The sequence below is a fragment of the Natator depressus genome, chromosome 8 (genome assembly GCF_965152275.1).
Source record: "Natator depressus isolate rNatDep1 chromosome 8, rNatDep2.hap1, whole genome shotgun sequence".
Taxonomy (NCBI): Eukaryota; Metazoa; Chordata; order Testudines; family Cheloniidae; genus Natator; species Natator depressus.
The window spans coordinates 83407867-83421577 of record NC_134241.1 but is presented as its reverse complement, the minus strand read 5'-3'; the positions used below and the strand labels follow the sequence as shown (position 1 = coordinate 83421577).

The window sequence follows — 13711 nt, the reverse complement described above, 5'->3', positions numbered from 1 at the left end:
TACACAAAAGAAAAGGAGTACTTGTGGCACTTTAGAGACTAACAAATTTATTTGAGCATAAGCTTTCGTGAGCTACAGCTCACTTCATCGGATGCATTCAGTGGCCTTTTCTTTTGCGAATACAGACTAACACGGCTGCTACTCTGAAACCTGAAATTATACAAAACAGTTAGTATAAATAATCAAATCTACAGACTATTTTAAAAGTCTTTCTGAAGTGGGGATTGAATTTTCTTCTTCCTTACACGATGATCCACAACACTTGCCTGGTGCAATACTGGTGGTAATCCTCACCCATTTAATAAATCACATAGACAGAAAGGAGGGACCCATAATAGCAGCATTTTATGATTACTTAAACAAAAAGCCACTTCAAGTACTCAGAGTACTGCACACCAGGGAACCAGCTCAAGATAAGCACAACTATGGCTTTGCATTCCCCAAGTTTAGCTGTGGCACATACAGGCAGCCAAGGATTGGGGCCCAGATCTTGTTCCAGTTCCATATGTGTGTGTGTGTGTGTGTGTGTGTGTGTGTGTCCTTTGTCAGTGAATCTATAAATAGTGTTATGGGACCATTTACTGGAGGGAAACAGGAAAGAATTCTGAAACCCCAGCCCAATTACACAAGTCTCAGACAAAACATCCTTCCTTCCAGTTCTTTACCTTCTCTACAGAAAAGCTCAGTCCACTCAAGCTCTGTCCAGTACCTTCTCTGGTCTCTGAGTGTACCCCTTCAGGTTCAGACCTCATGCTTTTACCTGTCCTGGGGTGTAATCCCACAGTTTTCCCACTCTTAGACTGGGCCGTGGGCTACTGTACCTTGTGATGCCCTGTGTATAAGCTATGCTTACCCTGCAGGTCTGACTGGGTTTAACAGTTCTTCCCTTTGGTAGTCTGTGACCAGTGGTGAATATTGTGACCAGACAGTTTGTTAAAAACCAAGTATTGTTTATTTCTCACAGTAGGAACAAAGCATAAAAGAAGAAGGATTTTAAAACAAATTATAATCTATCCATGTATCTGTCTTACCTGAGAGAACATCTTACCATCCTCTGTTTATAACCTAAGCAGGCCAACAGCACCCCAGCAGGTGCCTATGTCGTTGTGGTTTTCTCAAACAGCTCCCCAGTCCCTTTATAAACTGATATTGACCTTTTGATCTTCTTGTGTTCCCAAGTCTTTTTCTGTCTAGCATTGTCTCTCAACAACCACAAAGTGCCTACCAAACAGTGACTTATTTTGAGTCATTGTTTTCCTTCCTACCCAACATATTAATACAGTAAACATTGCCAATAACTAGGGCAACATACAGTATTAATAGAGTAGATCCATGTCCATCGCAAGCTCTTCAAATATTTTTACTATGTAACTAGGATGCCTTGGGTTTGTAAAACTGTTTTAGGTTGTCATCTTTATGAATGGCCTATTACGTTTCAGAGTAATATCTTTTTATATCAATCATAATATTTATGTGAGAAATCTATCCAGATGTTTGAGTCGATGCTTCCTAAAGGGATCAGATTCTAGACGCTCATTTCATAGAAAGGTTCAGAGGGAATTAAGGTGCTGTTCTTCTTCAAGTAGATGCAACTGTGTATTTCACTTAGGTGTGCGTGTGTGCCCAATGCATCGGAGCCAGAGCATTTTGCCTAGCGTTAGTGGATAGAGGGGCAGCGCTTGCACCTTGTGGTCATAGCCCCTCCTCTGGCTAATTTGAGGCAGCATTGCCCTGGCCCCCTAAGTTCCTTTTTACCACCTATGACTGGAGTTGGAGCTCTGTGTGGTCTTAACTTCACAAGCTCTCACTATTGTATTTTTTTTTTCTAGTTGTTAGGAGTATCCTTAGTGTTAGTTAGATTCACGTTAGTTGTATTTAGTTAAGTATTCCCCTGAGATGCGCTCACCAGGGTTTAAACATTGTCAGTCATGTGGGGGAGCGATTCCCAACAACAGTCTCCACATGTGGTGCTTGGGTGAAGCCCACATCAAGGAGCAGTATTCAGTCTGTAGATCGTTCACAAAGTGGACTCCGATGTCTAGGGATCTTCGCCTAAAGAAGCACCTACTTGAACAGGCCATCCTTCGGCACTGAGGCTCTCGTAGGATTGGAAGTCCACCCTCTAGTTCTGAGAATGCTGGTGTTTCAGGCTCTAGAGCAGGCGCCTCTCCGAAGAGATGGAGGAGCTGTTCCCTGTTTGGTGCACCGAGGAAAAGATTGCATAAGACCATTCCAGGTCTCCTGGGGATTCTTCTGCCTCCCCGAGGAAGAGCACAGGGTTAGTGCTGGCGCGCAGGATGGCGCAGGTGCCTCTGACCCAGCATTTCTCAAATGCGGCCACCAGGGGCTTTTCTTTCAGCCACAGCCTCCTGGGCTGTGATTCAGGAGGGAAGCAGTGACCCCTCTCTCAGGGCCACCAGCGGGGGTTAGGCCAATACTCCCCTCCAGAGACACAAATGTTGGAGGTGCAGACAGCTGGTGAATTCCCCACTTTCCCAAGGGTGGGGTGACAGGCTTCAGCCTTCATCCACGTGGTGGCAGGCTCTGGTTCCAAGCTCTGGTTCCAGGCTCACCACCCACGCCATCATCCCTGGGCCCCACAGCCTCCCTGCCCACTTCCCCATCCAGGGCTTAATTTGTCCCAGGACTTGCTGGGGCTGAGTAAGTCTGCTGTGAAGAGTGATATTAACAAACATACAGATATCACTTTTCCCAGCAGCAGACTTACTATCTAGTAAGTTATTTTTTTTAAAAGGCAACCAAAAAAGCAAAAGAAACAACAACAACAAAAAGACAAGAACATGCAAAGCACCTTATTTGTTTCTATTCTGTTTAGGTCCAGTGAAGAATAGAGACCACTGTACATTTTTTTTTTTTTTTTTTTTTTTTTTTATTACTGAGTCTGGGGGGGAAAAACCTACATAAATACATTACAATGATTTGGACCTGTTACATGAATATTTATGTGTTTTTCCTAAAGTTAATTATTTTAGGAAAAATTGTCAGCGTGGCCACCAGCAAGAGTTGGTGGCTGCACTCTGAGGCCACCAAAAAGTTTGTTGTGAGAACCCCTGATCTAACCTCTCCCTGGTGCCAAGTAGGGAGGTAAGAAATCCTGTACCATCAACTCTCTGGTTCTGGCTCCAGAGCATCCATTGAGTCCAGTATGGACAAGGGCAATGCCAACACTGATTGACTGTTTCCATGTTGGCAGCTACAGACCACCTCTGTCTTTCCATCCCGACCTCTCCCTTGGTCTAGGACATTGCCAGGGCTGCATCATTTATAGTCCCATTGGCTGCATGGGCTGCTGAACCCTTGGCACCACACCCTGATGTTCCTCTTCCACAATCTATAGAAGCAGGGCCAGCACCAGGTTCAGTGCAAGGGACCTCCTTGGCACTGGAAAACTCCTCAGCACCATTGCATTTGGCACTGCCAACATTACTGTGGCAGCTCTCACCACCTTCCACTTCGGCACAGTCACCTGCTTCAGTAATGCCACTGACTTCAGGGACGACACTCCTTCCAGCACCAGCAAACTCTGTGCTGGTGATATTGCTTCATTCATTGGTGCCAGTCCCTGCCTCATTCTGGGCAACGAATGAGTCAGACTGGCTACTTGCTCCCTCAGGATTGGCTCCACCTTTATACCTCAACCCAAGGCTTCTCGGCACTGAGGTCGGGATCTTCCTCCTCCTGCTCTCCATCACCTGACCCATATTGGGGACCATTTATGGAGTACTATGGACACCAGGAGTGGCACTTGTCTTTCAGTTGGCAGAGGGGCCCCTGGCCTGATGCCTTCTGGCCATTAATGCCACTAATAAGGATAGGGCCTCCATGGAATCTGTGGGACACTCCTCGGTTGCAGAGGGCACAATCCTCAGCTCTCTCTAAGGTGAGGTTGCTGGGCAGATCAGTGGCATGAACTGTTGACCAACTTGCAGGTTCAGGCACCAGTGAGCCTTCCCCTTGTGGAGCCCATGGAGCTGCTCATCCAGCTCCATCAGTCCAGAAACGGGAGCCAGCCTTGGTGCAGTTAACTGCCTCCTCTGTGTCCCTGGATGATTCAGCAGTGCCTGGTTCTTCATCTCCTCCAATACCAGAGGATTTCAAGGCTTATTGTGACCTTTTGTGGTGTGTGGCTGCTTTCCTGGTCATTCAGGTGGAGCACCTGTAGGAGAACAACCATAAGTTAGTGGATCTCCTGCTGCCATCTGCTCCTGAGAGAACACTCATCCCTCTAATGATGCACTCCTGGAGACTGTAAAGGTTCCCTGGAGCATCCTGGCTTTAGTACTGCCTACTGCAAAGCACATGGAGGAACAGTATTTCATCCCAGTTGCAGTGATTTGAGGGCTTTTACTCCCATCCAGCCCCAAATTCCCTAGTTGTGACAGCTGTGAACAATAGACCCTAAAAGGGCAGGTAGAAGTCTACTCCTAAGGACAGGCACTCCAAAAGGATGGATTTAATGGAAGTTTTAAACCACCTCCTCCCTGCAAATGCGGATTGCGACCCAGCAGGCATTGTTCACGTACAACTTTGAAAATTGAACAGCTATGTCTTAGTTTGAGGACCAGCCGCCTGAAACCTCCAGAGAAGAATTTTGGGCATTTATCAATGAAGGCTGTTTAGAGGCCAAGACATTGCAGTCCATGCTGGATGCCATGGACGCTTCGGCCAGAGTTTATGGCCTCTGTGGTGACCATGAGAAGAACGTCCTGGCTGCCGAATTCAGGCATTGCTCCCAACATGTAGCAGGCCATAGAAGATTTGCCCTTTGATGGCTGGGTGTTGTTTTCACACAAGCTGGATGAGACCTTGCCCTCCTTCAAGGATTCTAAGGCTACCGTATGTTCCTGAGGGGCGTATACACCAACAGTGCAGAGGCACCACTTCAGTGGTTAACCACAGCAACAACATCATCTGCATTACACCTTTGGGCAACCTTTTCCTCCCTTGAGACATGGGGATTATCCCAGAAAGGATTATAGATCCCGGAGGAGGAGGCAGTCGAGTCCAGGGTTTGACCCATTGACACACCTCTTGCTGGTGTCCCCCAAGCTCCCATTTTGACTCTGCTAGCCGATCACTTGCCCTGGGTCCAGAATCATCTTGTGGACCATCTCAGCAGGAATTTTCCCCTGAACCACAAGTGGTCTCTAAAGTCCTATGTTCTGCAAGTCATCTTTGCAGTGTGGGGCATCCCAATGATTGATCTGTTCGCTACAAGGGACAACTGGAAATGCCATCTCTTCTGCTTTCAGGGTGGCCTCAAGGACACCTTCCATCTCATTCGGCAATTGGTTCTCCTGCATGCTTTTCCTCTGATCCTGATCATTCCACAGGTCATCCTCAAGCTGAAAGCAGATCGGGCCACGCTCATCCTCATTGCCCTGGCACGGCCGAGGCAGTGCTGGTTTTCCGACCTTCTTGCACTGTCACTTCAGCCTCCTGTTTTCCTTCCTCTCCATCCTGACCTGCTCATGCAGAGTCACGGTCACACTTTGCATCTGACACTCCGCTCCCTCCCTGCATCTTATGATGTGGCTGCTCTGTGGTTGAGTGAGGAGGAAGAGTGATGTTCTGTAGCTGTTCAATAGGACCTACTCAGTAGTATAAAACCCTCTACCAGGATGGCCTATCGGCAAAGTGGAAGCGTTTTTCAATGTGGTCATTGGCTTGCGGAGTTCAGCTGACACTAGCTAGTATCCAAGACATCTTGGATTATTCGCTACGTCTTCAGTTGTCAGGCTTACACTTAGCTCGTTGAGGGTGCATCTGGCAGCAGTCTCAGCCTTTCAGCCACTCATTCATGGAAGATCGGTGTTTTCCAAAGCCATGGTGGAAAGATTCTTCAAGGGAATCCTTCATCTCCACCTGCTGATGCAGGAACTGATTCCCTTGTGGGATGTTACCACAGTTTTAGTGACTCTTATGGGACCTCAGTTCAAGCCTCTGGCATCCTGCCCCTGTCCTCTCATTTAAAAAAAAAAACAAAAAAAAAACTGCCTTCCTTGTGGCAATACCATCTTCGAGGAAAATGTGTGAATTGCAGGCGGAACCTGCCTGTGATGGCAGAGCCTCCTTACATGCAATTCTCCAAAGACAAAGTGACATTTCGGCTGCACCCAAAGTTTGTGTCTCAAGTGGTCTCTGTTTCATTTAAACTAGGCAGTATATTTGCTTGTGTTTTTTTCCTAAACAGCATTCATCTCCAGAGGAGCAGCATCTTCACACGCTGACTATGTCTGACCTTTTATCTAGATAGGACTATACCCTTTCAGGCTTTGCCTCCTCTGTGTTTGTGTGGTCTGCAGGCAGTATGAAGGGGCAGGCAGTTTCCTCACAGATGATCTCTAAGTGGATAAGTTCCAGCATCATGACTGCATATGAAATTGCTTTGGCTATGCTTCCTCTACGGCAGTGGTTCTCAAACTTTTGTACTGGTGACCCCTTTCACACAAGAAGCCTCTGAGTGCAACCCCCCCCTTTATAAATTAAAAAAATGTTTTTATATATTTGCATCCAGCATTTATAATGGAGTTAAAGTGGGGTTTGGGGTGGAGGCTGACAGCTCGCGACCCCGCATGTAATAACCTTGCGACCCCCTGAGGGGTCCCGACTCCCAGTTTGAGAACCCCTGCTCTATGGGGTGTGATCTCATCCTCTGAGCTCGCAATCTACATCAATAGCATCCTTAAGTGACATCTCAGTATTGGATATTTGCGGGGCTGCCATATGGTTGTTGATACATACATTAAAAACCATTGTGCCATTACCCTGGCATCCAGAGCAGATGCAAACTTTGGGAAGGTGGTAATGCAGTCCTTGTTTAAATAAACTTGGAGCCCCACCCCCTACAGGTACTGCTTGTGAGTCACCTAAGTGGAATAACCAGCTGCATTTACTCAGAGGAGAAACGGTTACTTACTGTAACTGTAGTTCTTTTGAGATGTGATGCAGATGTGTATTCCACAACCCACCTTCTGTCCCCTCTGCATAGGCATCTAGTTTCTGGGCATTCAGTGCAAAGAAACTAAGGGGCGGGGGTCAGGGTGGCAATACCTCAATAGCCAGCAATGGGGCTATGGCCACAAAGTGCGAATGCCACCCCTCTAGAGGTACTGCTAGACACAATTTTCCAGTTCTGGTGCACTGCACTGGGTGTGCGCACACACCTAAGTGGAATACATATCTGCGTTACGTCTCAAAGAACCACAGTTGCCGCAAGTAACAGTTTCTTGTCTTAAGTGTCCAGAGCCTTTTCGTTCTATAATTGCCTTGTAAGTATTTTTATTATTTAAATCTTTCTCCCAGAAACTTGGATTTATTATTGTTGATTTTGTTATCAATTTTCTTTGGGACTCAACGAATGGTAAATTATTTTTATTTAGAAGAAAAAATCTGAGTAGGTCTCCAAATTTTCTACATTCATCTTCTCTGAACCTTATTGATTTTGATTAATCTTTTTTATAATTATGACGGATAATGTCTGTGTTTATATTTAAGAATTTTAAAAAATTTTATTGATTTTAAATTTTCACCATTGCGGGAAATTATGGGGAGGTCAGACAATTATTTAATGACAGTAGACGTTGAGACTCAAAAGGTTAAAGCTTTATAAACCGTTAATACATAAATTGTTAATATCACATGTCAAAATAAACAAAAGTAAATATCCGTAAATCAAGATATTGTATCTGTTACTGTTTATTCGCTAATCCATTTGTAAAACACTAATTTTAAATCGCTGGATTTTGACTGATAAATTCTCAAGCAGTGTTTTTCCTACATTGTCTATCTGTACATTTCAGTTATTTTTGTCAGAAATATATTTTTGTCAGTTTGTGCATGGTGAAAGCGATGTTTACTGACATTTACGGATAAAAATCTAATCCTTCCAAGCCTAGTTACGATTATCTCCATTAATCTCTCTGCAGGAGTTATATTTGTGATACATCAGCTAATTATCTAAGGAATTAAAGAGAAGAGAGCCGCAAAATATTTTCTTTTGTGGTTTTGATTGGTCTCCTGTTATTGACATTTGTAGCAGCGTTTCATTATTAAACTTCCTTTAAGAATAATAAATAGAAAATATATATTTGCTGAATTGATTGCAACATTCTTCTGAAGTCTGGACTGAAGAATTTTCATTCTTCAGACATTGCTCATTGGTCGCATGTTTTGGAGTGATTCTAATTTCCTTCAATATTCCATCTAACCCATACTTCTCTAGTTCTGGTTTCTGTTACTCATCTTTTGGGAAGCTTATGGAAAAGGATAATCCACAGTGTTGCCTCATCTGTCTGTAAAGAGTCTTTAAATGCCTTACTGTGTTTCACCCACTGTCACTTTAAATAAGTATCCAAACCTCTGAAAGAGTTTGTTTTATTCCAGATTTATACCATCCTCCCATTTCTGATGCATGATACCTCACATGTCTCTTGCCCTTGATTACTTTTTGCACTTTGTCTTGCCCTACTGTATCACTGCCTGATGACAGACAGCATGTGCTCTTGGCCATATGCATCATCTGCAAAAACTTTTTGTTTCCCATTGGTTCTTTTGTTCCATTTCTGTACTTGATTTCATTCAATATTTCACACATTCTTCCATAGACTGTTCTGATAAAGTTATTTCCCCCTTTCTTGTTCTCAATTTAGTCCCAATTACAAATCTAAGTAACAGTGACCATAATCTTATTTAGAAGCTCCCTCTGTACAACTTCAAAAATAACCTTTGTGCTTAAAGTGCCCAAAATTCTTAAGAATCTGAAGCTTCTTGTTCTAGCTTTCAAACATGGGGTGCTAACTGAACTCTTCTTTGTGATATTCCTTAACGAGACTTGTAGGTCTTTCGTTGCTCAGATAATGCTTTGCAGTTATATACTGCCTTCCTTCTGGGAATCTTGAAACACCTGGTGGTGAACATAATTATCCCTATTATGCAGTTGGAGAAACTGAGGCTGTGAGACCTTGACCAAATCTATACAAGTCTTTAGAATAGTTAGGAACGGAAATCTTAACTCATCCTGTACTTTAACCACTGAATCATACTTCCTGTCTCCCATCATGCCTTTCTGTTTTTGTGTACTGCCAAAAATCATAAAGACCAAAATCCTGATTTTATCCTAGCACAAACAACTTCATAGTAAATGTTTTTTGTTCTGTTGTCAGCACATGGACTAGAACAGAGGCGTGATTTGAGCAACAGGAGAAAAGGAGAGAGAGAGAGAACACAGTGCCAGAGAAGATACAAAAATGTGGGCTGAGAGATGAAAGCACACAGGATTACTGGGTGGGGTGGGGCATTGCAAACATGAAAAAATGGAGAGAAAAACAACAAAAGAAGTTCAGAAAGTAAGGGGGGAATTGACCATGAAAGGTTTGGGTAAAGAGAACAACACTGCTTTACCTACTTGTGAGGCTTCTAACATTTTGTATGTTGCATTGAAACTGATCTTGCTATATTTTTAAAAAGCTTTTTAAAACAGACAATGTAACACAATAATGTAATGGTATCATAATTCTTTTCAGATCTACGAAGGAACAGCTCAGATCCAAAGGCTGATCATAGCACGTGAACATGTTGGCAAGTTTAAAAGTTAAGGAAAAGCATTGATGTTGGCTGTCGATGCCTTCATAAAGGAAAAGAGGGCTTTAATCTTTTTCTTGAATGCAGTTTAAAAAGAAAAAAATAAGAACCTTTCCTTCACACTTTTGTATTATGTACTTTTTTCCCCTTCTGTCCCAATACAAATTTGGTATTTTCTAAAGCATATCTTTGGTTTCCAATATGGTATTGCGTTTTTTTTTCAGTAGTACATTTTTTTTCTCCTTATAAGGGTCCAAACTTGCACACATTGGAGTACATTGTCATTTCATCATTTAATTCAGTAGGAGCAGACTTGGACCTAAGCAAAGAAAAAATATCTAAATCTTTAATAAAAAAAGCTATTACTCTGTTTCCTCAGAGATCATGTTCTGCTTCATATGGTCTCCAAATCAGTAGGTTTCAATTTCTTCTGTGTACTTACAGCTTTGAGTTCTAGAAACTTGCACTTTCAGAATATTTAAAATTAAGTATAGGTGAATGTTTAGACCCTGCTAAATTTATAATACCATGTTCTGACATCAAAACAGGGATTATTGTTTTAGGAAAATAATATAACAGCAGCTGAATTATCACTTTATTTTACTTGTAAATTGTCTACACATGTATGAGCAAAATCTGTTTTTGTTTACAAAGGCATAGCATAATATGAAATTTGGTTTAATTGTGCACCACCTTTCATCTTATTCATCTGAAACCAGTGCTGATGACATTTTTCTTTTATTTTGTCTATGTGGATGCATGGATTTTTCCTGCTGTGCCTTAAAAAAAAAAAAAAAAAAAAAGCTATCCTACTGTGTACGTTAAAAAAACAAAACAAAAAAACCCTCATTCTCTTCTCTCTCTCCTTCCGAAAATAAGATTTCTTTTTATGGACAAATACTATGAACAACTTTTGGTAACTAATGCTATGCACAATAGTAGTTTCATTAACTACATATTTTTATAGCAGAAAAACTGAACAATGACCATTCAGATTCGGATTTATTTTTATTTCTTTGAACTGCACGCATTCAAAATCACCAGGGTTACTGTGCCACATTTTTGGTTATAGTATCCCAATTAAACATAACTATTACCTCATAAACTCAAGTATGATGATTGATAGAAGCAGTAAATCACACAATGCAAAGTTTTTCCTGTCAAGTTTAGTAGTAAATGATTGAAAAGTTGTTTCTGTTATTCATAGTTCTGAATTGCAATAATAAAAAACTACTTATTCTCAGGAGACAGATGTGCGCTACTCATTTTTATTTTCAAATGGGGACCAAACTCCTTCTAATAGACTACAGTAGAAATTGTATAACACTGGGGCGTATGATTGGTAATAGGATACTGAGCTTGTGACATTTTAAGTTACGATGTTCAAATCAGGCCCAGCTCAGAATTAGACCATTCATTTTTAGTCAATCTTTGTGAATGAGTTAATAATTATACTTCAGTTCCTATCTGGTCATTATCCATTATCCATGCACTACTGCAATGGACCATCTCAGTCGAGGCCGGGGGTTGAATAGCTTAGCCATGGAAATCTTGCTCATAGAGGACTAACTCACCTCTTCCAGATTATCACTGATACTTAATGGGGGTTGAGGAGGGGAAGTTTACACTGATACTGTGCATGCTATGTATCTGTTTGGGGGAATCTAACTAACCTCAGTATTACTTGAAACAGCAGTCAGTATCCAGCCATTGGAAGTGAACAAGTATCATGTCAGTTTCCAGGACTGTCAATCTTTCATGAGAACTAAATTCACATTTCAAGTTTTATTCTCTCTTCTGTTTCCTAATTGAGGGTGAATCACTTTGTAGTGGGAGGCTTTTGTCTAAACTTATTGAAATAAGTATTTAAGGTGCCACGAGACATAAATTTTGTTTTGGGGTAATACTAGCAAAATGCTAATCCTCGTAGAAGTCTTGCTGAAGGAAAACAGAAGTGCTTGTGCACATGAAAGCAGAACCATAACCACTATGGAGCCTACATGAAGGAAGCCTGCACCAGGCATCTATTCTTGAAAAAAAACATGCACTTGAAAGAACTTTATTTTTCATATTGTGATTCTGCTCCTATTGAAGTAAATGATAAAACCCCAGGAATTAGGCTGCTTGTCTTGTAACGTGCTGATCTAAAGGGTCACTTGCACAATTTCACTTTTTACATGTATGCTGGGTTCTCAGCTGCTCAGGCTTCACTTGTGAACAAATCTGACACATGCTTATTTTATCTATCACTGTTAGTCCAAATTGAAGATAAAGATCCCATAGATCTACTTGAAAAGAATAAGGGTCAACACTTTCCCCTGTCAATTTAAAAACAAATTCTCATCTCTAGAGTGCTGTTTGAGCTATTGTTGAATGGTTATGGCATTGACTTTTTGCCTACAGTCGTTGCAGTGACAGTATCTAGCTTATGTGCTTTGCTCTTACGTTCTAAAAAGCTATGATTTGGATGGAGTGCACGTAAATGTAAAGAAGCAAAAGTTTCCCTCCAGTGTGTGTCCAGTAGGATAGGAAAAGAACACAGAGAACCCTTAAAAAGAAGGAAGCATAATCCTTCTCCCAGCACTGGGGAGCTCAAAGGTAGGGGGCCAGCTCCAACTGCTTGCAGCAATGATTTCACCCACTGTCCAGCATTTGTGAGCGGTGCTATGGCTGTGCTGCAGTGAAGGGGTAGTAAAACCCAGTTTGCCATACTCCCAGTACCACACCAGCACCCAGGAGACATTAGACCTTTCGAAGGGATAATGCTTCCTGATAACTTCACTAAGATTGTGGTTACTCCCACTAACATGGCTGAGTCATGTCGGAGGTATAATGAATCCAAAGAGCCAAACTCTATCCTTACTTGCATCCTGTGCTATCTCTGAGTTTGTTTGGCTTATGTAGGGTGAAAGGAAGGCAAGAATCTGGCACTAAATGTGTCAAAAATGTATTCTCTTGAATGATCTTCTCCATTTTAGTTAGTCTTTAAGATGCCTCAAAAGAGGATTTCCACTAATATATTAGGCAGACAATTTCTTAATTTCTTTGTGCTTTTCTTCATTTCCCACCCCTAGCTTTCATCAAACCATAACATTAATTTTTGCAAACGGGAAGTTTTGGTTCCTGAAACAAGCTATATGTATGTATATTGTGGAAGTATAACATTGTATACGTGTAACGTTGTATAAGGGGACATGCTGGATACATTGTATATGAGAGGGCATGCCAAAACATGTTACAAAGTATCTGAGGGAGCACACGTAGGGACAGTTAGCTTTTGAATGGAGAAGCAATTAAGATAGAGCCAGCACGTCTAAGAAGCAGGCATCAGAATGGAAGGTGTGAAGGGCAATTAGTTAAGTTAACTGGAAGCTGTTAAAGGAGATTGTTAAGGGTGGCAGGTAATTGAAGATACGTGACTGGTCTCAGGGATCTCAAAGGGTGGTGACTAAAATCTTTTTCTTCTTTTGTCTGTAACTTCTCTGTAACTTGTTCTCCAGCAAGCTGTATAAATTAAGAGACACAAGCCCCACTCGGGGGGCTCACTTCTAAATGTATTAGCAGAGCAGCTTTGCTAATAAAACGGAGTGGTCTGATAAATTGTGAGTCTGAGTCAAACTTTGACAATTTGGAGGTTCCACCGAGACGGCAAGCGGCTTCACTGAGGCTGTGTGATCCCTGACTGCCTTGCAGGACGATCGTGGCAGCCGGCGCCTGGATGCTTAGTCCAAGCGATCCTCCACAAGACAGAAAGGTACACAGCAGCAGCAGCGCAGTCTACGCCATTGAACTTGTTGGTTCCCACTCTGTTCGGGTAGGGGTCTTTGGATCCAGCTTCTGGAATCAGACGTCTCAGGTAATTATTATTTTTGTGCTTTAACCGGTTTGAGGACTGTCTTGTCTTTGTGTCTATCAGTCTTCCCCGTGGTGTGTGTGTGAATCTGGGAGCCATCTCTGTCCGGAGACTGGCTGACCAAGGGGTCCCCGTCCCCACGGTCTGAATAAGTGGAATCTGCACAGCTGCAGCCACACCATGCCTTGGGTATAACCCCTGGTGTGAAAGCAAGGGCAGCTGAGGCAGTAGCCTGTGGGCTCCTTTCTGTGTGTT

The 13711-nt window shown here is 42.5% G+C and overlaps 1 protein-coding gene across 3 annotated transcripts in view; it reads left to right on the top strand.

Annotated features, from left to right (window-relative positions):
- The window catches only part of ACADM (acyl-CoA dehydrogenase medium chain), a 42921-nt gene extending 29768 nt beyond the window's left edge, over positions 1–13153 (top strand). Inside the window, exon 10 of one of the 3 annotated variants that reach the window (XM_074961513.1) lies at positions 9546–13153. In XM_074961513.1, the coding sequence (XP_074817614.1) occupies positions 9546–9617 (72 nt within the window). In that variant the 3' untranslated portion in view covers positions 9618–13153. Of the gene's footprint in view, positions 1–7949; positions 8065–9545 lie in introns of those variants that run through there. The other 2 variants (XM_074961511.1, XM_074961512.1) reach the window with 2 other exon arrangements.
- The last annotated feature ends 558 nt before the right edge of the window (positions 13154–13711 follow it).